Source organism: Cyclopterus lumpus, chromosome 23 (genome assembly GCF_009769545.1).
Source record: "Cyclopterus lumpus isolate fCycLum1 chromosome 23, fCycLum1.pri, whole genome shotgun sequence".
NCBI classification, from domain to species: Eukaryota; Metazoa; Chordata; class Actinopteri; order Perciformes; family Cyclopteridae; genus Cyclopterus; species Cyclopterus lumpus.
The window spans coordinates 2875019-2902088 of NC_046988.1; the positions used below are offsets into that span (position 1 = coordinate 2875019).

Genomic DNA, 27070 nt, shown 5'->3' on the forward strand with positions numbered 1-27070 from the left:
AAGGTCTGGATGTGCTCTCATTCTGCAGATGATCCATAAGAGACGACTTAAGATTCAGGAGCTCCAACAGTCGGTGGAGCTCACCAAGGAAGCAGCCAACAGAGAGGCCGGTGTGCAGGTATTTGCCAATATGAAACAATCTGTTGAGGAAGGCCTGGCTCGGCTCGTGGACCCGATTGAAGGGAAGCAAAAAACATCAGAGAACCGGTGGAAAGGCATCACGAAAGGGCTGGAAATGGACATTTCGGAGCGGACGAAGAGAAGCTCAGAGCTGGAGCAGCTCTCACGCACAGAAGACCCCCCTCCACCTCCTTAGACATTGTTCCACCCACCGAGGCTTGGACAAAGGTCAAAGTTCACTCGTCATATCAGGGGACTGTAAGGAGAGCTGTCTCACCCTGAAGGTGTTTGTGGATTACTCCTAACAGGCAGTGAGATCACGGAGAAACTCTCCCGGTGCTCCAGTCCATGTCTCAATGACAGCTGTTCATGTAGAAAATCACAGATTTGACAAACGAGTAGATTTTCTACAATAATGACTTATTTGAATAATAACACCAGAACAAATTCAGCTCTTTGTATGGAAAGGCCACCAAATAAATATAATAACTTGCATTCTTCTATCCAAAGTTGGTCTCCTGTCCTCCCTTTTTCTTCCTTGCCGGTCCCTTTCAGCCTCTCTTTTCTTTCTTTCCCTTCTTCCCTCCACAGCACCTTTGTGGGCGGGGCTTGGTATCAGATGTTCTGCTGTTATCTGAGATGGACAGGAAGGACCGTTCTGCTCTCTGCACCGTTGGCAACGTCCTTGGCTCAGGAGAGTATATCGTAATGCTTATTAATAACTGTTAAAATTGCTTCTATAAGACAAGACAATAAAAGCACAACATCTTTAATAGATACAATACTGTTTCATATTTCTTGTTACATCTTGTAATTCTCTATATTTTAATATTCCTTCTTGTCATTTGTACTGGCCTCTAATGGATAAATAAACTGTATGAAAAGTATTGAACATATCTTGAGAGCAACCCCCTATGTCCCGTTATTACCTTCATGTTGCTGCAACCAAGTCTCCTGCCTCTTGTTACTGGACCAGCTGGGGGTTCGGTGCCCTGCTCAAGGGCACTTTAACGATCCCCAAGTGGCTGATCCAGCCTCAACCCTCCGTGACCTCCAGGCGACCATGAACGTGTCAGATCATTAGGAACAAGACGGAAGAGACTTAAGGGCTCAAAGCTGGATGGAGGAAATCACAACGACAGGTCGAATGAGCTCAAACCAACTGGAAGCAGACTCTACCTCCCCCTGCTGGTGGAGGAGCTGTTTTACACAATCCTGAAAATGCTGACTCTTGGTGGTTTAGATGATAAATGTTCATTTAAAAAATGTTAATAGCTTATTAAAGCTAAAACATTGTTAATAGGGCAACTATACATATTTGTATTTGTGTTTATACATCGAAAAAAAAGAAATACAATACTAATTTAAATTATTATTAGTGTTATTACAATTACTAGTATTCAGTGCATGCCAGTGTTTTTAGCATAACTTTAGAGAGTATGCCACCCTGTACATTGTTTGTGTACATCACAAGTAAAACCGTGAGATCATCTGAAGTACAAAAAGAGGAAACAACTAATACAAGTATGGAATCTTCCATTTCAGTTTTGAAATTCAAAATGGCATCAACTGGCTGCTCAGAGGCCCAATGTCATACATTATTTCACCACCATCTGCACCAGCATCACAAAAGGGGAACGACCGGCAAGATTTCAGTTCCTTTTTAACTGGGAAAAGATTAAATTGTTTCAACAATGATAAACTGGAAACCAAGTAAGACCTTCAAAACATATTTCAAATATAATAATAATAATCCATTTAATTTATATAGCGCTTTTTAATGTACTCAAAGACACTTTAGAATATTGATCATAAATCAATAAAATCCCGTCAATTGTATTTGAACCATTTCTCTCTCTCCCTCTCAGACACACATCCAAGTACATCTCTTTGTGAGGACACTCAATTAAATACTGCAATAGCCTAACCTTAACCACCCCATCTAGATGCCTTATTTATATTCATTTATTTTCCACCTTTTGCTTGTTCTGATGTTATTTAGATTGTATTATCTTGGCCTAAATTAGTGACATATTTCCATATGTTTTAGACAAGTGTTCAGTCATTTACATGATACCTTGTTCATGTTTAGGTCCAGACTGACGATGTTGTAACAGATGATCTGAACAGTAATGAGTCAATATCCCTCAGACAACTATAAATACATAATGAATAATACAGTTGCTATAGGTACAGAAGAGACAGACGACCCCGAGATATCATTTGTTTTTATTCTGTGTTATGTTACATGTGACCATAAACTTACAGGAAGTTATAGTTGCCATGGAGATACAGTAAATATATTCACATACTCAGATTGGAACAAAGGTAGGTGTGTGTGTGTGTGTGTGTGTGTGTGTGTGTGAGAGGGGGAGTTGACATTGACAGTGTGCACAAGTTGAGGACAGTTGCTTGTGTGTGACGTCAACACGTGGTGGGATAAAACCAACTGTGTGCAATTATAAAATCAGCATTTAACTAATGCTACAAGCAGAAACAAAAGAACATAGACCCACATACAAAAGAGGAATAAATAAAAGGTATTATTTTACAGAGACAACAACGACAACGACAACAACAACAGAGATGTTTATTTCCCTCTGAATTTTGGTATGTGAGAGAGCGAGAGAGGGACGACGATGCCAACGTAGGGGAGTGGTCTCTCTCCCTCCCTCCCTCCCTCCCTCTCTCCCGTGGCAGGAATCAGCATCCGGAAAACCTACAGGTGATTTACTATGGCGATGCTTCGGGGAGGGGGGGGGGGCAGGAGCTGGGGGGGAGGGGTGGTGAGTCAGACTCCTTTCTAAGGCTTCGTATGGCGCGCCTGGTCACAAACCCTACAGTGACGACAGCCGCCGCCATGGTCCCAAGTCAGAGTCCCCCCCCCCCACATATGCTATTATTCCAGATTATTGCCATTATTATTAGTTCACCTCCCCACACCACCCCCCTGCTGACCTCCTACCACCTCCAATAGACCCCCTATCTACCCCCTCCCCAGTCCCACTCTAGAAGGCACTGGTATATACTTATTTCTCCACATTCTAATATCTGGATTCTCCATTTAAGATGAGCGATCGAGGCAATGAGGATACACAAAAATACACGTACAGATACACACGGGCCAGCCGGGTAACTTACGGGGGTGGAGGGGTGGGGGGGGGGGGGGGGGTGGTACAGTTGGCTCCCAACGTCGCTACCAGTCTTTCTTTATACCTGTGTTAGCATTACAAAGTTGTCATCGCTCAACAGTCTGCTGACGGCGGAGGCAATCGGATATGTAAACGTCGACAAGGCTAACGTCATGACAGGCGAAGAGATATACAAAACCAACGTCCAGATACGGGCCACCGGGTGCTTGGGATCTTTTGGAACGGCCTCAATTAGCGGTCACTGACTTTGTATCTTTGGTGGAAAGTCCTGACAGACCTCCTTCTAATATGCTGCCTTCAGCTAAACACAGCCGCGACTTATTATTAGAGTCCTCTTGAGTCGTAGCAAGCCTGTGCACTTTCAGGGTATTATGTCCGCCATTATTAGTCTTTAAAATGGCTAAATGTCGTTACCTAAAGAGGAAGGCAACAGATTAGAACCACATCGTACTCTCACACAAATGTTTCCACAAAAAAAAAAAACGTCTTTATTTCTTGCAACGATGTGACGAAGAACAGCAACGTCTTGAGGCCATTTTGGGTCAATTTGCGATGGGAATCTAATCGTGTACCCCACTAATTCATTTCTTTTGGCCAATGTCCATGTGTATCTACAGAGCAGTGGACAGAAAGACACACGAGGTGGAAAAAGACTGGCTTGTGCACGGTAGCGCGGGAGTGTGTGTACTGTGAACCGTGGTGTTGGACCGAGCCGTCCCGCTGGGTATTTACACAGTGAACGGGGTCGACTCCTATTCTACGCACAGAGTTTGGCTGGTACTTGCGTACATTTGGAATGGTTTACTGTGGTGATAATAGTAGTTAAAAAAAGTCTATCTCCTCCTCCCACCCTACTTACTAAAGTGTCTATACTAGTTCTCCTGGTTAACTTCTGAGGCGCAAAAGCACTGAAAGCGATGATGATGTTTCACTCCGCTGCAGCCGGCAGCTGAGGGGAACGTTCGAAAAGGGTCAGGGCTCTGTTTTCATATCGAGCTTTAGATCAGCTCGTCTTTTGTCTCTATGGTAGCAACAACTTCACCCTGAAACTTAAACTCATTTTGAAGGAATAGTGAAGTTAGATGAGAAAATTGCCACCACTCCGTCTGTAGTGGGAATGATGACGGTAAGGAGAGCAGCTGCTTAGCTTAGCATAAAGACTCTAATCAGAGGTCACACAATCAGCCCACTGGTACTTCCTCAAAGCTCTCCAATTAACATCTTGTATTTATTTAATCTGTACAAAATCCATAGTGTAAAAACGACACATTTTGGTTAAATTGTACGTAACCCCCTATAAAACCAAATCTTGTCTTTATACTTTAACACCAACAACATGCCAAATGTTTTGTTATCTTCGTTTCCAGTCCTTATGCTAAGCTAAGCTAACCCGCTGCTGGTTGTATTGATCGTACACACACACGAGTGGTATCGATCTTCTCATCCAACCCTCAGCAAGAAAGTGCGTTTCTTATTCTATTCCTTTAACTTGTCGTGTGGTCCAAGAGGGCCGAGTTCACTCCCTCACTTGGCCTGGCTGACTTTGATTAAAACCTTTCGACTCCCTTTACCTGAATCTAGGGCAGTGTTCACTGAAACCCATGAAAAATCACAAAGAAGAAACATTTGGTTGATGATACAAACCTCGTCAGGGCAGAGATGTCGAAGTATTTTCATGTCTATTTATCACGAAGGTGACTGAAAACTCCATAAATAACACAAATGTGACATTTCCAGTGCATTTGTGCCTTAAGACAAGAATACTGTACACGGGGCTGACGTCCTCACCGCTCCTCGAGCTGTACATGCTACCTACAGTCTACAATGAGGCCCACTTCTTTTTGTCAACATTGATTTAGTACGCAAAAGGTGAAGATTTATTATACAGCAGAAATGATAGCTTCTGTACCTTTTCGACAATGTCACTGGTGTCATTTGTCTTCCTCGTCCGTTTCCACGACACCCCGGCTCATATCAAAGTGTCTGATAATAAAAAAATAAAAGTCACATAGATTGGACCACTGTGTTTTACTCTCCCTTATCGCCGCTTTTTCTTCCAAGCAGACCCCTATTCACAAAGCACACACCAAGAAAAGAAACAGAACCATTAAAAAAAAAAAAATACATTAAAATTAAAAAGGTGTACTTCTGTAAAATCGGTGTTACCATATGAGCTATGGTACTCGTCTCCATGTTAAAAGGTTCCCTGTTGTTTGAGGTGAAATGTGAACCACGAAGTAGTTTCACTCCATCGGAAAAAAACAAAAACAAACAGCTAAAAAAAAAAAAAGGAAAGAAATATGGCTGCTGTCTTTGCCTCTTACGTCAAGGCAAATGAATGAACTCCAGAGCGGCAGTTGAGACTAAATCTCCCCTCCAACAACTTCTCCTCATCGCTCCTCCCCTTTTGAAATTTGCGGATCTCCCCAGAGTTTTGGAATGGACTGGTTAAAACAAACACGTCGTAAAACAAAAAGTCTCTTTTTGTGTGGGAGTCTCCACTTTTCTGGACGTGTGTAGTTGAATAAAGACAGAAGAAGAGAGTCACTTATTGTGAGAGCTCCAAGTTCCCGTCTCTTAAGTCGTGACGGCTGTAATGTTCATTGAGTGTGTGTGTGTGTGTGTGTGTGTGTGTGTGTGTGTGGGCATCACTCTCTCTCCTTGTGGGTATGTATGGCTGCTACTTGAAGACATAGTTGATCAGGACCTGGAGGAGGATGAGGAAAACGATGATGACGTAGTCGCGCTGCTGGAGGAAGGAACTGCCCTCCACCCGGCCGGCCGCACGACTCCGCAGCACGCTGATGTTCCTGTGAACACAAGGGGGGGGGGGGGGGGTTATGTCTAGACGCTAGTCTTCATATCCCGCTCTACAGGGTGAGGGGTGCCCTTCTCACCTGTTAATGTCCTCCTGCGTCTGCTTTATGGATTCAATGGCACTTTGAAGTTCACTGAGGTCGGCTCCTTTTTTCCTCAGCCGGCTGTTATGCTTGCTTTTGTGTCCTGAAACAAAGTGTGATCAACATGGCGTCTGCATTTATTCAGCTCACCAAATGCAGTTTAAAGGCTTTTTGAAAGAACTGTTGGACACCACATACAATTTAATGGAACATGTTTTGGGGTCGTCCAGGTTAAAGAATCCTGGAAAACCAGTGCGGAAAATAAGGCCTGCAACTATCGATTAAGTAGACTAATGAATTGACATTTACATTTACATCCCAGCTCTATAATAATACCTAATATTATCATGAATCAATATAGTGGACTGGACCGAGATAAGCAGCAGAACATTGATGAAATGGACGAGCGATTAAAAACTGTTTAATAAATAATAGAATGAAGTTGACACTAAAGTTAATGAGCTCCAGACGTGCCAATGAGGAAGCTTCAGTGTGACGACATTCATTCATGTTTTCATTGCTGAAAATCCCGCAAATACACAATCCACAGTCACACCGGTCTCACTTGTAGTTTATTTATGCATAATGTATATACTAGCCTGCAAACTACATACAAACAATAAATAAACACACAACTCATTATACTGTCAACGGCAAGAACCAACAAATATTCAGGACCTTTGTAATAACATTTTTTAGTGGTGCTTTTCTTTTTTCTAATCTTGGGTATTGACACTATAAGCAAGTTCCTACACCATCACCTCCACAAAGAACCCTAACACCACCAGAATGTGCTGTTTACTTACTCAGTCTCAGCCTATTACTAGCAGTCATATGGCCTTCTGCAGATTGGTTAGAAAGTGAAGGCTTTATCGCTGTCCAGGCAACATGTGACCAGTATTTCAACAGCAATATTCATGTGAATTGTACCCGCCTCTATGGCTGTTGTGTCATTATTGAGATAATATGCCGTCGGTCAGTGGGACCAAATGTTTATATTGTTACCAAAACAATGTATGCTAAAGTTAGACTCACATTAGCTTGTGTGTGCGTGTGCGTGCGCGAGAGTGTGTGTGTGTGTATATGTGTGTGTGCGTGTGGTTAAACGAGTGTGACTCACGTTCGCTGCCGGACGAGTCTTGCCGGTCGGGTTCGGGTGAAGAGCAGCCACTCTCTGGGCTCTTGGGCTTGTCGCTCTTGTGTTTCCTCTTTGGCACCGTCACCTACACACAAACACACACACACACACACACACACACACACACACACACACACACACACACACACAAGGAGAAACAGGTCAAACAAACAGGCCACACACACACAACAGGCTACAACCAAATGAGAGCACATGCAAACACAACTTAGCATCTGCACAAGCACAAAGACTCAAGAACACAAGATAAACACAATTGTTTCCCTATCAATAAAACAAAATAGTGTGATGATGCAAGAGCCCCCCCCCCCACACACACACACTCCCTTAACATGCTAGTTGGTGTTGGCGTGTCAATGCAAGGCATGCAGGTACACAAGTCAGTCGCATCCGTTTAAAACAGTCGACAATGACACACAACAAACGTTCGAAATGAACCAATCCTGCCAAGAGCTGGCACATTCAAATAATTCAGTTCAACGGGATTAAACTCAGATTACAGTTTTTATTCTTGATGCTGCGTTTGATGTGATGAGTCTTTATCAAGCAAAACAGGATTAAAGGTGGATTAAAGGTTGGCAGCGCAAACACATTTAGTATTTTGCGAGACAATAACCAGAAGGTCAAAAGTGCGCCAAGAATTTATAATAATAAAAAAAAAAAAGTTTTACGTTTTATTCATTTTTTATTTAGCTCGAAATATTTTTCCAATCATTTCACTGGTAGTTACGGAAGCTCCGAGAGGCAAGTGAGAGAAAACAAATAATGATGGTGATCCATCTGTTTTAAGGCTGATCTAGACTTCTGCTTGTATGATGAACATGTGGGAAAAGGTTTTGGCTGCATAAAAAAAAAAACATTTCAAGAGGATAAAAGGGTGTTAATGCAATATACATTTTGGCCACAAGAGGCTGAAACGCAACACTATTCCTTAACTTGGACTAAAAGTTACATTGGTTTCTAGGTTAGTTTAAATGTCTCCATGCGCTCTCAACTCAAGGGGCACAACATGTGTGTTATGAAGTGACATCAATTACAATGAATTTAGACCATGGGGTCGTGGTGCACTTCAGCCTCTTGTGGCAGAGATGAGTACAACAACAACAAACATCCTGTAAAAGACTCAGTGATCTTTAGTCGTAAACACAGGAGAGAAAACTAGTTAGATCAGACTTAGAAAATGGATCACCTGACCTTGTTTTTGTCTCACTTGCCTCTTCAAAAAGCTCCACCAAAGAGCAAAAGTGAACCAAAGCTCGGCCCTTGGCAGGAACAAACTGTTCCACACGGACTGCCTTCAGCCTCCTCAACCCGACATGAACGAGGAGCGGCTCGGTAGAAGTCGACACTCGGCGAGCGAACACAACGTGGAAAACGGACAAGAGGACGAGGACGGGTGGAGGATGGGGAGCGCGTGGCGAACACCCTGAAACGGCCAGGCGTCGGTCTGTCGATGTGATCGACGTTCTCTCGTTTAGACTTTGTATGGGAGAAAAATGTATAAGAGTGGGAGACAAAACTACGTATGACGCTAATTTCACATTGGAGATTGGATTCGCAGCTATAGATGCTGCCAATCATTACCTGACTGACATCAATAAAGATGGTTTCAATATATGATATTAAACTGAGCATCCTTACAAAAAATGCTTTAATAGTGCCTATTGTGTAGAAGTTATTATACTCACTGCAGTTTTACTTTCTCAGAAACCTGAATTATCGTTCACGCCTGCTCGTCCACGTACTTCAGTGTGCACTTTGACATAACCCTTCCCTCCCATACAGAGAGAACAGCTGGTGCCGGGTGGGAGGAAAAGAAAAGACAAGGACAAAGAGAAAGAGAAAGAGACAGAAGCAGCGGCGGCGATGGCGGCACAGCGATGGCGACACAAAAGAGAAGAAGCGACAATGAAGACGGTGCACCAGGTGCTGCGTGGGAGGTGGCTGAGGCGGCGAGCTGCTTTTTAATTTGAATCGTTTTTTTTTTTTTTTTTGTTGAAATGTCGGTTTTCGATCGGGACGACCTACCTGGCACTTGCAATTGTCCCTCCGCGGCCCCTGGTTACTCAGACTAATAAGACTGCCAGAACGTACCATAGGGGTGCGGTGTCGGACCTTGGTCTGGATACAGCCGTCTTTCTCGAACTGGATCAAGTCGTTGAGCGGATCCCATGGCCTCGTGCTGGGGTGAGGGTCGAGGGACGCAGAGGGCGAGATCAGGAGACACAGAGGAGGAGGAAACGGTGAGACGGGTGCAGAATGGAAAGGAGGGAAGAAGTAGACGGTCAAAAAACACAACCAAATACTGTTCTGCCCCAATGTATCAGAAGCCGATTACAGAATATATTGATCACAAGCACAATGTTGTTTTCTTTAAAATCATTAAAACGCAAAAAGAATCTCCAAATAAATACTGCAGGATTTATATTATATGTTTAGTGAGTTGGGTATTATTCATTTTATTATTAAACAGCTAAAAAAAAGCTAAAACATTTAACATCAGCTTTAGGCTTTTGTCATTTTGCTGAATGTTTTTTATTTATTTAATTACTTGTAAGTGAAGCCTGCACCAGTGATTAGGTAGACTGATAATAGTGTTAGCTTGACACTCCAATTGTATGAAATAATAAGTCATTGCTGTCCATTCATGCCAAATAAATGTTTGTGGTAATTAGTGGTAAAAAACAAACATTGTCGCCATTACGTGGTTTGTCCACTAGAGCGCACTCACAAGTGTATTTTCATACCAGAGAATGACCCATTCTCCTACCTTGGTCCCAATTATTTATTTAAATGCAAGTCATTTTGATTGTTTATGTAAATCTACTATTAGTTCGGTTGTACTTTGTTGCTGTTCAGCACCTCCAAATGCATTTATACATAGTATGCTGCAGCGCTGAGGTAAAGGCAGTAGATACGGTATGAACCGTCACTTTTCTATTTCCCGTCACTACACTTGGAGCCTGGTTCCAAACCCTGTGAGCTCACAGGCAGCCGAGGGAGCCACTCACTCTGCGTATCTGTAATGCCACTCTCCGGTGACGGGGTCCTGCTCGAACAGGGCGGGGTTCCACTCCTCGCACTTGGCTTTCCGTTCCCGGGCGGACTTCCGCTGAACCTCCTCCAGGATGAACTTCTCGTTGGTGGCCTCGGTCTGGTCCTTGTTGTAGATGGCCCGCGTCACGTGCTGCCACAGCCTGGTGATCGAGAGCAAACAGAGCCATGAAGTCCATCTGCTCTGAGGGAGGAACTGCACAAGCAGCGTTTTAAAGAGAACGCGTCAAGATGACAAAGGGGGACATGGGAATGTGGCCAGAGAAACTACATTGAAAGCCAATGGTACATAAAAAGTAGTCTGTCATGTTTAAGGATGAAGTCAAAGTCCACCTTTCGGATTCAGAGTCTCCCTGCTCCTCTGGTGGGACGGTGCAGCGCGTCAGGCGACTCTGCCTCAGCTCTGTCGTCGGGTTCCAGAAGGTGTCCACCGTCCCCGTCTTCTTGTCGTTGATGAAGATCTCGCTGTCCTGTGAAGGGGAAGTCAAAAAGCTCTCTTTACTTTGCCTAAAGGCGGCGCAACAACTGCAGCAAAGGCCGTAGATCACAAAAGGGGTCGGCATGGAACTCGGGACCGAGGCGTGCTCGAGCCCTGCACGGTGCATGTTCTATGTACATCGGGTTTTATTATACAACAAGCAGCCGTCAGCCAAGTACGTATCTCACCCAGTGTCCTTCAAGCGTCGCCAACACCTCCTTCCCCAGCTTGATCTTTCCACAGACCTGATTGACGCTGTCACTGCTGCCCAGGAACGGCTGGAGGAGAGAGAGGAGAGAAGGGAGCAGCAGGGAGGGGGGACGAGAATAGGGAGAGCAAATAAAGAGGAGGAGAGGATCGGTCGGGCAAATGGACATTAAAGAAAAGAGCAGGAAAAGGAGAGCGACGGGAGAGCAAGAGAAACACAAGGAGGTGTAGGAGGTAAGGGACATGGGGGTTTAAAGAGGGGGATACACGCACACACATAGTTTACTCGCTGCAGTTACTGTGGAGAAAATAAATACTGTAGGTTTGTCATTTGATCTAAATGTACGTGTCTGTCGAAAATTTGAAACCGGATGCTTTCTCATTCTAATAAAAAATAAATGTGGCTGATGGAGCAAAACAAGGCATGAGAGCAGGCTTCAGTTCCAGATTTAAAAACTATTTTTTTTATCCAATATATGCCCAATTTAACAAACAAAAATGAAATTAAGCAAGCAACCACCATTAACTTGTAATATAACTTACTAATGAAAGTACGTCGACTGACACTGCCTTTAACACTACTCAATCTTCTCCACTAATCTACATGAACTCAAGTTTACACTGTAACCGCAGTGCAACAGAGAGACGTCTATCATCATCTGCGCTTGACCAAAGAGATGCATTCATTCCCTGTTATCTTCCTCTGACATGTACCTGTCGCTAGTTTGTGATGGCATAATGTAGTCGATGGTGTTAAAGGCGGTATGGAGGAGGGGGCGTTTTTCAGGGGGTGGAGGAGGAGTGGCATGGCGGAGTTGGCGATGGCGAGGTGGGGTAAGACATTCAGAAAAGTTATGTGAGAAACTGTTTTTTGTTCTTGTTTTAAACACTCCTAGAGGTACTGCAGCTACAAAGGCTTTGGGGAGTTCCCTCTTAAGGGGACAGTTTGGGTGTTTAGAAGTGTGGTTGGATGAGGTACTTCTCCATAGTCAGGGTATCACAGGTAGATGGAGTTTAGAGAAACTGACGGGAGCAAAGCGATGGACGTATTTTAGATACGTACAAAACATATCAATATCACTTTCAGTGTTCTTTTCTAAAATATGTCCACACTGCTTTGCCCCCTGTGCTGCTGCTCCAAGCTCCTGACTCTCTAAGTACCTTATACAACCCCACAAAACAGCCACATTCTCCCTTTAAGACGTGTACTAGCTGTAAACAGCTCTAAATGTTCCAATCTACCAACACAGTACTGACAGGATCTACTCCTCTGAACTAAGTATCACAGCCATACCTTTAGTTTGAACTCAAGCTGAGCACTGTAGCCCGTTTTCTCACACGCGATGGTGACCTGACCCCCCAGCTCCAGGGTCATGGTGCCATACAGGATGCCTACCAGATGAAAACAAAGCACCAGCAGGAGTCAGCACTGGTAACGGGGGAACTCGGACACATGCTCAGAAAGGGGAGCAATGCAACACGTGCACTCACCTTTACAGTGAGCGTAGGGCATGTTCATCACGTAGTCCTCTCCTCTATTGAGAAAGGTCAGCCGAGCCTCCCCGTCCAATATGGCCGACAGGGAGTTTCCTGTAATGCGGAGGAACGGCAGTCAGTTGACAGGTTGGCACAGCGCAGACAAAATAAAGCAGCGGAATAAATATTGTATGTATTTAGGGTGCCTGCAGGTAAAGTGTACCATAGAACTTGGACTTGGCGAGGATGCTGCCACTGAGGCAGAAGCCATCCTTCCTGTTGCTGACATAGAAGGCTGACACAGGAGGATGATGGGATACCTGAAGAAAGACACACAGATGTTATGGGACTGAATGCTAATTATATTAACACACAAGGTAACTTGTTTGATTTATGTCATCACAGATCGTCAATGTAGTCTATTTGCTTTGTACTATAAGAGTTATCTGATACAGTGGGAATGAGCTCCAGACCAATCACAGAGCTAGTTGTTAGCACAGTAGTTACCTGTTCTCCTATGTAGAAGGTCTTGCTGTTGGTCTTCTGGTGGAGCCACATGCAGCGATATGTCTCTCCGATTATGGGGTTATAAGGCTTCTTCAACCCCTGAGGATTAATAACCAACATGTCATATGAGTTTAGTACAATTAATTGTGTATACAGAAGAAAGCACTTCATGGAAGCCCATTTCCACCAACGTGATGAAGAGAAAAAGATCATTATAATTCAGGACTTTCTCAAAATGACCACTTTGTCTTTCAAAATGTCTCAAAATAAAAAGCAACTTTCAAGGTTTCTTATTATTATGACATTCTAAGTCATTATTTTGACACACACAATAATGACTTGGAATGTCAAAAATAATGACGTAATGATTATTTTGAGATGTTAAGGCGTTATTTTTCAGAGTAAGTTTCTCAGTATTTTGATATACTGACTTTTTGATACAAACTTTTTTATTTTCATCACAAGGCTAAGTTTAAGCTTGGTGGAAAATGGCCTCCATAATACTCTTTGAAGCTCATTCTCATGAAGGAGGATGTGTGTGTTTATTCCCCTGACCTTTGGCTTTTTGTAAAACCCAGAGATGTACCACTTCACCACCTTCTTCATCCGGTCGTAAGCGTTCTCTTCGATCGCCGCCCTGAGAATGAAAACAAAGAGTTTAGACGGATGCTCCTCCAGAAGTCCGTGCGGTTCTCTGAAATGTATACATGCTGATGCAATAATCTCTCCATCACCCCCCCAGTGTTTCTCTACTGAACCTCTTCACAAGGCATGAAGACACCCGGAATACACAAGACACAATGAAAGTGTCCATATGAGTAATCAGTCGCTCAACTTCAACTATTGATATTGACCATTATAACCCCCAAAGAATCCCTGCTAGATTAATGGAATATATGTATTCTTATGGTAAATACAACTGAGTACATATGGGGAAAAGTAAAAAAAATATTTAATTGCTACAGAAGAAAAAGGACCACATCAAAAAGAATCATTTGATTTATGTGTATTTATTTCGATATTTAGCTGAAAGTGCTTGTTATAATCTGTCTACACTTCAGTTCTTGTTATACTGCAAGAGGCAAACAATAACCTCAGTTAAGGATGCACTGTCTGTTAAAGGAAGGGTTTGAGATATTTCTGCACAGATATTCATTTGTAAAAAGATATTGTTTCTATTGGTTTGATAAGACTTAAAAAACAGAGCGTGGAGCTTACTCTGACAGGAAGTCTGCGTGGTAGTAGTAGTCAGACAGTTTGTCCAGAAAGGACCTCTGCTCCAGGATGAAGGTGGGCAGCACCACCTTCGACAGATCCATGCCGGGTCGCACCTGCTTCAGCAGAGTCCAGATCAGAGATTTATTCTCCTCCGATACCGTCTCGGTCTGGGCCGCCTCGCCAGCCTGGGGAAGGAGACGCACACGAGGGTACAGAGGTGATCCTAAAATGCTTGCATGGCTGTTTATGCACAATGAGGTTTTAATTAGCTCTCAACCGCAAACATTTTGCCTCAGCTTCGGTAAGTGTTTAATTATTGAGTTGTCAAACTTCATGTCGGCCTACTGCAGTCACCCACGCAGATCAAAGCCTGTCCATGTTAGATAGATAGTAAATGAAAATACAGCTTTTCTCATAGCCCCGTCAGAGGAACATGCTAATTCCTCAAATTTGACAACAAAATAGCTCTTAGCTGAAGTTTTAACTTCATGAAAATGCCTGGAAGAAATCCTGTGAGAAAGTGGTGTAAATGCAGCAATCTCATGATCTACGTGTCTTATTAAAAGCTCTGCGTGAAAACGTTGTCTTCCCCCCTGACCTCTCCAAGCTCCTCGTGGGACTGTTCCAGGTACGGGGTTTCCCGCAGGTGTTCGTTCGGGTCCAGGTCGATGTAGGAGTCGTCCTGCCGCTCTGACGTGTCGCTGTCACTCTCCTCACTCTTCTCCAGGCCCTCTGGGTCCGACTCCTCGTGGTCCTGTTCTCCCTCCCTGTCCGACTTGTCCGAGTAGAGGTCCGGGTCTTTCAAATGGTCACTGTCGTTGAACCTGGAGGAAGGGGACGGATCGGGTGGCAGGATGTTTACCACAAATATTTCCTACATTTGAATGTGAGCTGGCAGCCCATAAAAGTGGGAATAGTGTAGCTTTGGTTTTATTTCCCACTCACTGGAAACCATGGATGTTGTGGGCTCTGAGGAGGCTGTAGAAGTTAATGGAGTGCTCTCCGCCAGTGGCTACTGTGCTCATGTCCTCTTTGCCCTCGCGGATCATGGTCCTCTTCAGCAGGCTGGAGCACTTCAGGGCCAGCTCTAAGGCGTCCATCCAGCATCGACCTGGGAAAAGGATAATATGTTCAGTGTCCTCCTTTTGTATATGGAGCAAAAAACATTGGTTTGAATTTTTTTCTTTTAATAAAATTGTACCCACAGTCCCCCCTGGCATTTTAATAGTAACATCATTACAGAAGGCAAATTACATTATCACTGCAATGAAAACCAGAAATAGCTGACTTTTATTCAGAAATAGAAGCTTGTCTTGGTTTTAATATATAAATGCATACAACTTAGTGAAACTTATATTCTAAATATTGTGCAATGGTTTTAGAAACTGTAGGACTATTCCAGCACCACGGACGGAGACCCAGACAAGGAGAGACTGGCTGTTTCAGCACCATGGACAGAGGCACAGGCAGTCCTCCATTCACCCACTGTGTAGTGAATTCTGTGTAATGAATTGTACCAGTGCTCTTTTTAAAGACATGCCTATATTTAGGTAATGAATTGGGTTCAAAATAACAAGGATTTCCACACACACATACTGCACATGAACCTAGTTTTAAAACCAATACTAATATTGATTTGACTTGATACCAAAAGTCAATAGATTTATGTTTATCTTTCAATGTTTCAATGTCAATGTTGTTTCAAAGACAAATAGCTGCAGTGTGATCGGCAGCCTGTCTCTTACCATCAGACTCCGAGGTAGCACGAAAGATGAGGTGGCTGCTGGGTAATGGCTGAGTGATGGAGCCGACTGCTTCTCCTTTAGGACCCTGACGGCGAGAAAGAAATACATCAGCTTTAGTGTTTAAGTTCAGGTAGATGTTGTTGAGAGTCAGCGTCCTGATTATTAGTCTCCGACTCTTTTTCACTTGAGTTATGAAGTCCTCGTTTCACCTGCGAAGTGTGCGTATCATTTATTTCACTCGTGTGTGCAAACAGAGGAAAACGTGGACTCCCCGGTGTGTCGTTATAATAATGAGCAATGAGAGGGGGACAAGGAGCTAATTGAATGAAGTGTTTATTTCAAAAGTAAAGGGGGGCGACGTGGAAAGCAGGAGCGCCGCAATCTAAAAGACACAGATTGCCAATTGTGATTCAAGCCTTCCCACTGCACCAGACACAAAACAATGGCGAGGCGGGGCCAGTGATGAATACCAAATCACAGTTGGAGTGCACGGCCGAGCGCATCTGAGAACACAGGAACAAATGGAAAATGTGCGCCGCCAAATATTAAAATTGCTGGCAGTATGTATAATTGTCTGTGTATGTCCTCAAATTAAAGCAAAGATGAGCTCTTAATTATACAGCTAACATCCACATCTGTTTAACTATTTCTTTGTTTTACTGCAGCAGACAAAGGGTTTCGCCTGTAGTGAAAGATCCTGTCTCCTGGATCTGTTTGTGTTCATTTTGTTTTGTTCATCGCTGCATTCAGACTCATCCTGCGTAACAAACCCTGTTCAGTATTCCGCTCCTCTCGCTTTCCCCTGATCAATCTATCATTAATTAGTAATGGGACGATAAGGTCAGAGGCTTTGTTCCATCGCAGTGTAAAGATAAATGAGGTAATATGTCAGACTTAAAGGGATAGTACAATAATACACTGATTTGCTGAGAGTTAGGTAAGAAGATTGATGCCACTCTCATGTTTGTAAGGTACATGTGAAGCTACAGCCAGCAGCTGGTTAGCTTAGCGTAGCATACAGACTGGAAAGCTTACCTGGCTCTGTCCGTTTCCCCCTGGTTACCAGTGCTAAGCTAAGACAGTAGCTTTATATTTACCAGACAGACATGAAAATGGTTTCGAACTTTGCATCAAGCTCTCAGTAATTATTTCCTAAAATGTGAAACCATTCCTTTTAAATGCCGTCCTCACACATATTCAACTTGCTTTCTGATATTCTAGAGTAAGATAAGATAAGATATGTAAGTGAAGAGTACAGGTGCATGACCAACACGAAACCTTGAAAATTCTCCTCAATGTCAGGGCATCTTTTACCGGACCGGCTGTTACACAGAACCATCTGAGAAAACTTCATTGGAAACTGCTCAGAAAAGAGCAGGCTGTCAAAAAAATTGGTTGAACCATCTGTCAATCATTACAGAAGCAGTGAAAAACCTTCAGTGCAGTTTATTGCTTGTTCTTTTAAATAAAGAAACCACTCTGCAGTTTTGATAGAACTGATGCTATTGCAGCAGCTACGCTAACCTTTTCTGTCGTCACACACTCACCTAAACCCCGCCCATTTCTCATTTCTGTCAGGACACTGATTGGTCTGGTCACTGGCTTACCGAAACACAAATGATACGTGATGCCACGACTCTTGCGTGAACCTCTGACATCTCGAGAGTCCAGCTGCTGTGCAAAAGGGCGTTTTATCAGTGAGCCAAATTCACACACCACTTGCTTCCTTTTTGCCTTCACTATTCACGTGCGTACCTCTCTCTCTGTTCAACGGCTGACACGTCTAGTCTTTGCTAGAATTTCTCATCTCCCAATTTTCCCAGCCTGGAAATCGCTCCTCAAGTTCCTCAGAGTCCCTGCCGGCTGCGAACCCTGCCTCTTAAAACAGGTTGGTACTGACCTTGACGGCCCAGATGGACTGCTCCAGCGGGTGGAAGAGCTTGAAGCAGAAGCCGTCCTTCTTGGAGGGCCTCTCGATGAGCTCGCAGGCGTTGAGCAGCACCGTTCCCACCCACTGGCCGTTTTTGTGGGTTTTATAGATGAGCAGGACGCCCGGCTTCAGCACGCACCACAGCTTGGTCCAGCTCTTCAGAGTGCCACGGATCTGGATCAAACAGCGATAAGTCAGGAGCCTTACCTCACCGAAACCACCCTTCTGCGTTCCGCTACATGAGGAACTTGAGGATTCAGATTAGCCAAACAAGAAATGCCTTTAAATGTATGATTATATTATAACTATAGTCTATTGTACAATCGCTGCATCAGCAGCAGGGAATATTGAGTGTGGGGTGGAGGGCGCTCCCACCTTGAGCCAGTCGGCCATGACGATCACAGAGGGGTCAGTGATGGTGCTGAGCAGCTCCTTGGTCGCCCTCTTCTTTTCTTCCCTGTAGTTTTTCTTCTGCACCTACACGGAGCACAGAGAGGAGCACAATGCAGAGAACATCACCTTCACACAGCTGTAAATGTTAATATTCCACATTTGCGTTTTCACCAAATCAATATGTGGCAGCAAATAACGGGCCCTGTGATGACACTCCTCTGCGTTCTTGTTAAATAACAGCTGGTACCTTCCGACTGCAGTGTGAACTTTGCATTTCATACCCTCCTTTAAATGTAATAACTGTGGCGACATTGGTGCACAATAGGAAAATGACACCCATCTACTAGAAGTACGTTATGCATATTGACGCTTATATGGGTATTTTAAGACTCATTCTGTTTGCCTTAGTGGAGGAACACACATAACTTACTCTAAGCTGACCTCTTAGCTACTCTTATCTCACTCACCTTAAGGGACTCCTTCTTGGTGAGCTTTCCTCCGGATGTCGACACATCTTTGTCCGAGCCATTGTACAACTTGGTTTCAGACTGAACACAGGGGGCGGGGGAAAAAGAGAGAGAGGGGTTTATTTGCAAGAAATGCCACCGGATTCATCCTTGAAGACATCGATATCTGTATTATTTCTCAAACTAATTATCTGGAACTATTAACAACTATTAGCAAAGCTGTCCACTGATTGTAACCAAAGCTTTCCTGCCACGACTTGTCTTTCAAAATGTGTGCCGGCGTGTTTCACTGCTGCACTGTTCTGAATAAAGTCTCGTTCCCTTCTCATTAACGAACGTATTACCACAAATAACACAGTGAAGAGAGTGGGCATACATGAGGGCTTTACGGTTGTGTTTCTTCACAACAATGAGCTGCGACTTGGTTGTGAAACAGCGTCTCGAAGTGACCGTATTGTTTTCCCTCGCGTGCCTCCTTGTTTCCCTGGTGGCCCAAACTTAGCTCAGTTAGCAGAATGGAGCCTATATATGCCAGCGCTGGTGTGTCTCTCTGCCAGCTCCTCTCACCAGCCAATTGGAGCGATTTAAAGTGGAGAGACAGACCGGGGGGGGGGGTGTAGGAATCCTAATGCCGGGCTACTTATGGTCTTAAGTGGCCATAGACAGGGCTGGACAAAGATTGAAGGTGCATCATAATGAGAGCTAAAATCTTCTCTTTCAAATCCTGTTCCTACTGAGAAACCCACACAAGTTTGTTTTGTTGTTGTTGTTTTTGGCTGAAACGATTGATGGATACACGGCCATGGCTCAATTGGGCTTTTCTATAGCTTTGCTGTGATGGTGGTTGTTCTTGACAGCAGAATCAAAAGATTAATCGGAGTGGGAAGAAAAACCAAACAAACGTCTTGGTTTTGGGAAGCCTTGCTTTATCATACTTCACAAAATCAGAGCACATTTAAAAAAAAGGATTCCTCAGTGTGACAGACGGAGACTCAGACTCCCTCGTTTCTCACCGACAAACACATTTGATGTGGGCTTCGAGAGATAAGACTCCTCCACACGGCGCTCACTTGAAAGGAGGGCTGAGCTTGAATTTGAGGGGGTTGATCATTATTTCATGTGCAACAGTGTACATGATGCGTGAGTCATCGGGATATGGGCAATCTCACGCCTGAGGCCAGGCTGGGAGAGAGGAGAGGAGACGTGCAGTAATTCCCAGTAATTCCCAGTCCTTCCCACCCACCAGTCATGGAACTTTATCTCAGCGGGGTGATGTGTCCTCACCTTGCTCTTCGATATGGAATGTGAGTCCTCTTTCAAAGGCAGAGACAAGAGGTCCTCCTTCCCTCTCTCGAAACCTGGAACAAAGAAAACAAAAAGCCCAACAGTATGAAAACCCAGTCCACCATCCTTCTCCAGGTAACCTACAGGACCCCGAACCAGGAGGCGACTAATGGGTGTGCTATGAACGGGGCCCAAGGGGCCATGGCCCCGTGTCTGGTGGTCAGGAATCTATACTGATTATGGGATCATCTCAGGGACCCTAATGAAAAGGCGGTTTATGTCGTATTTTGGTCCTCTGGCGTGGTGGTTCCTAAACGGGGTCCCTTGAGGATGGGCCGAGGCTGATGGAAGATTGATCATAGCATTGTTGATTTTGTGTGTGTTTTATGACGTTATTATACATCTGAGATATTGAGATTAACTAGGTTTTATGTTTCCATTTAAACTTCTGAAAGGTCTTCCACTTAATAGACCAAAATACAAATTGACTTTTAGATAAAATAACTGGTAGATTAATTTACTCATGAAAATGATCCTTATTTGAAAATTCAAATAAAAGAACAATTAATGCTCTTCAGCTTTTCAAAAAGGTGCACAGTGTAAGATCTGGCCAACATGTTAAGCATCATCAACAGAATGTGAAGAGGGCACATGGTTGACGTTGATTTAAAAGACGTGCCTGTATCGTGTGACTACTGAAATGAGCATGCTAACCAGCTAGCCGCGGCCCATCCCGTATGTAATGCCACTTAGTGAGTCACTGTAGCGCTGCAGTCTCGTGGAGCTGTCTGAGGGCCCGTCGAGCACGTTGAAGGTAAACCTTAATGTTGGCTATTTAATGACAACACAAACCGTACCGAAAGACATTCGCCAAATGGCGGCGATAAACAGTTGCAATGTGTCTGTTTTCTTATTTAAAGTGAGCTAAGCAAGCTAATGTAAACCAGATTTGACTGCCCATTGGATGTCAAATGTCTTTGAAAGCGGGTCTTTGAGTGCAAATGGGATCTTTTTACATAATGTCAGGCGCGGTCACGAGAGCAGGCCGTCCTTCAAAGCAACGCGTGGCGAGCCACAGAACGTGGATGACAACAAGCTGCTGCAAGTCCTTAATCTGAACGGAGCTAAAGTTAGATCACTGGCAGGTGAAAGGAGATTCCCTGTTTTAATCCATAGTTTGGCTGGGACAATGTGGGCTGGAGAGCGAAGGAGACACTGGGTGACCGACCGCTCCAGTGACGTGTGCTGCGGTTCTCCCCGAGCAGCAAGCTGGGCAATAAGGAACGCTTACGGATGCAGTTGCCATAGATATAGTGCGTCGCAACAACAAACTCCACCTTGAGCTCCACCTTGTTCCGATCCTTATTAATGAGCCGGTTTCCAACCAATTAGTCTCACCCCGGCAACAGATTCCTGGCAGCGGGGGCTGCCAGTGGTCTCAAGGTGACAGAGAGCTTGTAAATATTTGATAGCTTTCGTCTCCACAGGCTGGAGGCCGTGTATTCAGCCATGAGAAGGAACCGCAGAGCTGGATTACCAAATGAGATATTTGACGAGCCGTTTTGATTTAATAAAAAAACATATTTTGTGTCTGTAGTTCTATTCGATGTATTCTTCCTACATACGTTTATGTTGTCCTGCAGACAAATTGGATCGTGAACATTTAATTGACTCCTAAGTCTGGATACTTTTAATAAAAATAATGTGATGTTCAGTGCATTATGGAGGGACATTAACCTTCCTCCTAGGGTTTTATTTAATAGGTAGGAGTCTTTTAATTTAGCTGGTTTTATCCGACCTACTCAGTACACATCATACATTAGACCATCTGTGCCCACACAGGCGCATCTCCATGACAACTTGACGGCTGGAAATCAACTCAAGGGCAGGTCATCCACTATATATATTGTCCCCACCCCACTCCAACCATATAGTTGTCATATATGTATCTACAGTGTATTTATAGAAACAGAATTCACTTTAAGGTGCCTCTTCCCCGTCCCAGTAAAACTAAAACGGCACCACAAGAACACAGAAGAGCACTGTCAACTGTCTTGTTGCAAACAGAATGATTTCATTGCAGCAGGAGGAGCTGGAAATATGACATATTATATACATATTATATATTGACAAGCTCGATGCAGCTTGTCAATAAACAAGTATGGCTAGATATTGACAAATTAAATAGGTGAAAGTGGAGCAAAGCATTTCCCTTTTGCACACAAATTCATCAGTACGTCTAAAATAAGAAAGGAAATGTGAAAACAACTTTGTCCATTGCTCGTCAAACACGTCTAATACAGTTATTTGTTCAAATGTGCTCTAGTTCATTCACCTCTTTTTGGAAGTACTCTCTCCAACTAAACCTTTTATATCAGTAGTACAAAACATTAGCTTCTAAAAGGAACCACCGGGGTATGAGCCGCCTTTCATGTGTAATCTTTATCCTGATAAACCCACAAAAAACTCTTTGTTACATTTTCGGATTATACTAAATGTTAAAAGGCTTTCTACTGAGGGCTTTTGCAAAATATTGCAAAAGTATTTCTTCTTCTAGGACAAAGGCAGAGCAGGGAAGAGACATGTCTGTGAAACCAGCAGGAGCTGCAGGTTTTAGTGGTGTGAATGCCACAGAGTACGTAAAGCATGCTCTGATGCGTGAGGGCAGTTTGTCTTCTTTACTTTAGTCTTCTGGTAGCCTGTCACACAGATGATGGTGCCACTGCAGACAGACGCCACCAGGGCGGTCTCAGGTCAGAGGCCAGAGGCCAGTCTCCCAGACAGAGACTTCTGCTTCCTGTTGAGTCCCGCTGGAGACGAGCGGCGGACATCTCGCCCACGGGTGACGAATGAATGCCAAGCGCTTGTCATTTAAGTCATTTGGGCATTCAAGACTGACCTTTGATCTATCATTTTACATTGTTTGGCAGTGACCTGCCACTCATATCCACAATTACCAATCTTAAGTGGGCAGTGTTATTTATGTGAGAGGGTCAGAGCTGTTTTAATGAAAAATACCCATTTAGCAACCAAATAGAAACTCAACAGTTATAAAGTAACGGATACAACATTCTAAATATAACTAAAGAGCAAAGGATTTAAGAGCAATGAGATTGCACAGTGAACATTATTTGGGAGATTTTAGTGGATCCAAGCAAAGATAAGTACAGTTCTGTTGAATTAAATGTCTTTAGCGTACCAATGTTTCTTTTTTTTAAACTCTTAACCCTTTCCCTTTTAAAGGATGTCAGAGTGTGTTCTTGTGTGTGTAGCTGAAGGCTCACGTCCCACTGCAGACCGACTAGTAAAAAAAAAAAAAAAAAAAGAAACTAGAGCTGCAGTGCTTCTCACTCCGCATCGAAAGATCATACACAGGACAGAGAAGGGGAAATAAAGAGTGACGAGAGCTGCGTGCGGCTACAATGAATCTATTCCCACTGTAATGCCTCACAAAATAAACACAGTGGCCCGAAGCATTAATATTTCTTGCACCACGGATACAAAAACAGCTGCGATCACGCAATTAATTCCTGGACAAACCACATCATTTATGTCCAGAAACCTTTTCATGCATCTTCAGTATTACGGGAGATCGACGTCCCTATCCCGACTAAAAAGATAATCACGGCAGCACAAGGTGAAATAATCATGACTCAATGTTCCACCAGAAAACATCCCTCTGGAACCCGCCATGTGGGGTCGAGACATTTTAGACATCCATCACCGGAACCCTGAAATCATGTCACCTCGTCTCAATCGTGACAAATGCAACATTGACGCCGCCGCTCCCCAAAGAAAGGAAAAAGGAGCTTTTGTTCCAAGTCACCGACATGATCTCCTTTCGGAGAGCTCAAACTGGTATCTTCCAACCACATCACAGAGTGAACCATGTTCCTTCAGGGGAAAGACGGGCTCAAAGACACAAGCTTATATCTCCCTTTCAACCATGATTCAAAGGTAATGAGCAACTCTCAATGGTGCTGGTGTATTCTGTAGGAAATGTGAAGGCTACCATGGAAACAGGTCACCTGAGAACAACAAATGAAGGGAGAAGCAGTCAGTCTCTTCTAAATACATCCATTAAGGTTTGTTTCCGAGGGAGAATCGCCATGGCAACGGTGGCTACACATTTTTGGCTCAATAATCACGAGAAGTGAAAGATTAGCTGGACCATCGGAGAGAAAAAGAGATACCGTGTGGAAAGTTCCAGCCATGAAGATGTTCCCATTTTGACGATCCAATTAGTAGCATGAATCAAACTGTGAGTCCCTTTATGTAATAACATACAGTACAAGCACAAACCTGTCGAGTATAATCAAAAGGACAGTTGACAACTCAAAGCAGTCGTCCTCACTTCCTGTGCGGAAACACCTGCTGGGCTGACTCAATTAATGTTTCAGCTGCTCCAACTGAATATAGGATAAGAGGATGCTGCACCGACACGGAAGGTTCAAAGCTATATGATCCAACACTCCACATAATGTCATTGACCCTCTCGGTCTGATAAACATGTGTCTTTCAAACTCCACACCTGTGGATTGTAACGCAGTTATCAAACGTGCACTCTCCAACCCCGGTGAAATCAACAGGGTTATTTCCTCCAGAGCCACAGAGACGTTTTACAAGAAGGAATTAAAAAGAACTGATTGCCTTTAAGAGAAGCTTTGATTCTTCTTTTTTTAATTATATATATATATATATATAAATATATAAACCTCTTATTGGATCTAAAGCACACTTGTGTTCTTTGCCACTGAAGTGCACCGCTTCCTCGTGGTAATCACAAACCTTTTCTCACTAATCTCACATTATCTCACATTAATCTCATGTGGTCAGAGACTCCACTGAACGCTCCGACATGCAGTCTGCCGAGTCATGCTGACCTCAAGACGAGCCATGGTCCATCTAATTATTGACCACAAGGGTACCGCTCGTTTCCTGCTCTCTTATTAGCTTGATAGAACCTCCAAATCAATTTCCCTCTTAATTATTAGTCCCTGGCTACCGAGGAAGCAATATTAGAAAGTAATTGCAGTGAACGACAACATTATATTACTTGTGGGATTAAGTGTATTTGTGGGTTATCGCAGTAGTTTGTGGGGGATACACATTTCAAACCGGCCCAGCTGAGCCCAATCCCTTGAGCACTTGAATCTCAAACCCATTTCTCCTGCAGTCTGTCGGAGTGTAGGACAAACAAACACAACAACAGCAGATATGAATCGGCCCAATCCACATCAAAAGGTACTTTTATCCTGTCTGCACGGTATCTTTTGTTTGGAGGGGGTGATGTTTCAAATCGGATGTGTCTGGATGAGAGTGGGGGCATAAGGCATGTTGCATTACCACGGCTGGGTTTGTGTGCACGGCCAGACGCAGGGCCTGTTCTTTGGTCTTGTTAAAGACTGCAGGCAACGACCCATCTTTTGACCTTTAAAAGGACGGCTTGGGAGAGTCAAACGGCAATGCTTTGCTCAGAAAAGGATACCAGGAAAAAAAAGAAAGAACTTTTAAATGCAATAAATCCAGGTGGCGAACTCGAGGATTCAAAACAGCAGTCCACAATCCAACGGGTGACGTCACCACATATACGTCCACTTCTTATAAACAGTCTACTATTAAACCTGAAATGACTCAAAGTAGAGCTTTGGACATCACACATACAACAACCGAACAGGCATCAACCGTTCAACCGTCTTCTATGAGACAGCCACAACGATCACAAGGTCCTGAATACATGAAAGCGACACGAGAGTACGCAGGCCTCACAGCGGAACTGAGGGGCGATGGACAAGTAAGAGAAGAGAAAACCAAAATGAGTGAGGGCAACCCGCGTGCACCAGCTGCCTCCTGCAGTCTCTCTTAAAGCCGGCGCCTGTGAGCGTCGGAAATGAGGATGAATGGAGCCGAGGCCGGGAGCCGACTGTGAGGGAAACCAACATGACTGATGATGTTATTTGTATTGCTGAGCCGAGCTGCTGCTTTAGAGGAGAGAGAAGCGGGCTCGTGGCCAAAAGGTCACGGGCTTGAATCCGAAAGGTCGGCGGAGAGAAAGGCGGTGACGAACAACCTCCACGTCCTCGGCAACTGCTGTTCAGATGCCCTTCGGAAAGGCACTCATCTTGACTGAGGTTCTACCAGGTCGCGCAAGTCTGAATTACTGCGCCAAAGTGTGGCGGTGTTTGTGCACAGTAAGCCTTTCCTGGATTAATAAAAAGGTTAAAAAAAAAACAGTGGAACAGAACATCCACCCTCTCAAAGCGCCAGGGGGCTGCCAGCTGTCTGACACCGGGACAAACGGTAGGAAGATCACAAGAGGAGGCCATTTCACAAACGAACAGCAAATTGATTTAATCCGAGAGGTTCTGGAGGATTTGGCGTGCTTCTAAAAAGCGAAAAAGGATTATCGCTGCGCTCTCATGGAGGTATCGTTGGAACCCGAGTGACAACGCGTCAGCTGAGCGGAGGCCCGAGCCGTCCTCCTGCATCAGCTGGCAGCGGCCGTTTAGTCGTTATCCATGTTGTAAGATCACAGATATGACCGAAGCACAATTCTTCAAAGACATCTTTGTGTACCTTCTGAAGAGACAGATACAGCATGTTGCCACTACATACACCCTCTGTGTTTGTTTGGACTTTTCTACCCTTTCAGGTTCAGGTTTTTGGATCAGAGTAACAATGTTAGTACTTAATATTGATTGGTGGAATACTTTTTTTTAAAGTGGACATTAAAAGTAGTTAATATCACTCTAATTTACTTTGCCTGGTGTCCCAGTGGTTTTAGTGCTCCATACTTTTAGTCCATACGGAGGCTAAGGTGACAAATTGAGCCTTGGGAGTTTTGACAATCTGGTCATTTTGTTGTCACCACCTCTGGAACCATGAAAATGAAACAGCTAATGCAGACTAGAGCCCCTCCTTTCTTATCTGTGACTACAGCTGCAGATGACTCAGCAGGTGTTAAATAACCTGAAGGAAAAGTG

The 27070-nt window shown here is 44.0% G+C and overlaps 1 protein-coding gene across 8 annotated transcripts in view; it reads right to left on the reverse strand.

Moving 5' to 3' along the window:
* Window positions 1-2339: 2339 nt before the first annotated feature.
* The window catches only part of osbpl8 (oxysterol binding protein-like 8), a 74843-nt gene continuing 50112 nt past the window's right edge, over window positions 2340-27070 (reverse strand). For 4 of the 8 annotated variants that reach the window (XM_034526106.1, XM_034526109.1, XM_034526105.1 and 1 more), the window contains 20 exons: window positions 20088-20161; window positions 18804-18884; window positions 18319-18420; window positions 17914-18117; window positions 16014-16098; window positions 15214-15379; window positions 14867-15092; window positions 14269-14453; window positions 13606-13687; window positions 13051-13149; window positions 12767-12863; window positions 12559-12657; window positions 12362-12459; window positions 11049-11138; window positions 10716-10852; window positions 10340-10525; window positions 9423-9510; window positions 7293-7395; window positions 6170-6275; window positions 2340-6082 (listed from right to left, as the gene is read on the reverse strand). In XM_034526106.1, the coding sequence (XP_034381997.1) occupies window positions 5953-6082; window positions 6170-6275; window positions 7293-7395; window positions 9423-9510; window positions 10340-10525; window positions 10716-10852; window positions 11049-11138; window positions 12362-12459; window positions 12559-12657; window positions 12767-12863; window positions 13051-13149; window positions 13606-13687; window positions 14269-14453; window positions 14867-15092; window positions 15214-15379; window positions 16014-16098; window positions 17914-18117; window positions 18319-18420; window positions 18804-18884; window positions 20088-20161 (2438 nt within the window). In that variant the 3' untranslated portion in view covers window positions 2340-5952. Of the gene's footprint in view, window positions 6083-6169; window positions 6276-7292; window positions 7396-9356; window positions 9511-10339; window positions 10526-10715; window positions 10853-11048; window positions 11139-12361; window positions 12460-12558; window positions 12658-12766; window positions 12864-13050; window positions 13150-13605; window positions 13688-14268; window positions 14454-14866; window positions 15093-15213; window positions 15380-16013; window positions 16099-17913; window positions 18118-18318; window positions 18421-18803; window positions 18885-20087; window positions 20162-27070 lie in introns of all 8 variants that reach the window. The other 4 variants (XM_034526104.1, XM_034526103.1, XM_034526107.1 and 1 more) reach the window with 1 other exon arrangement.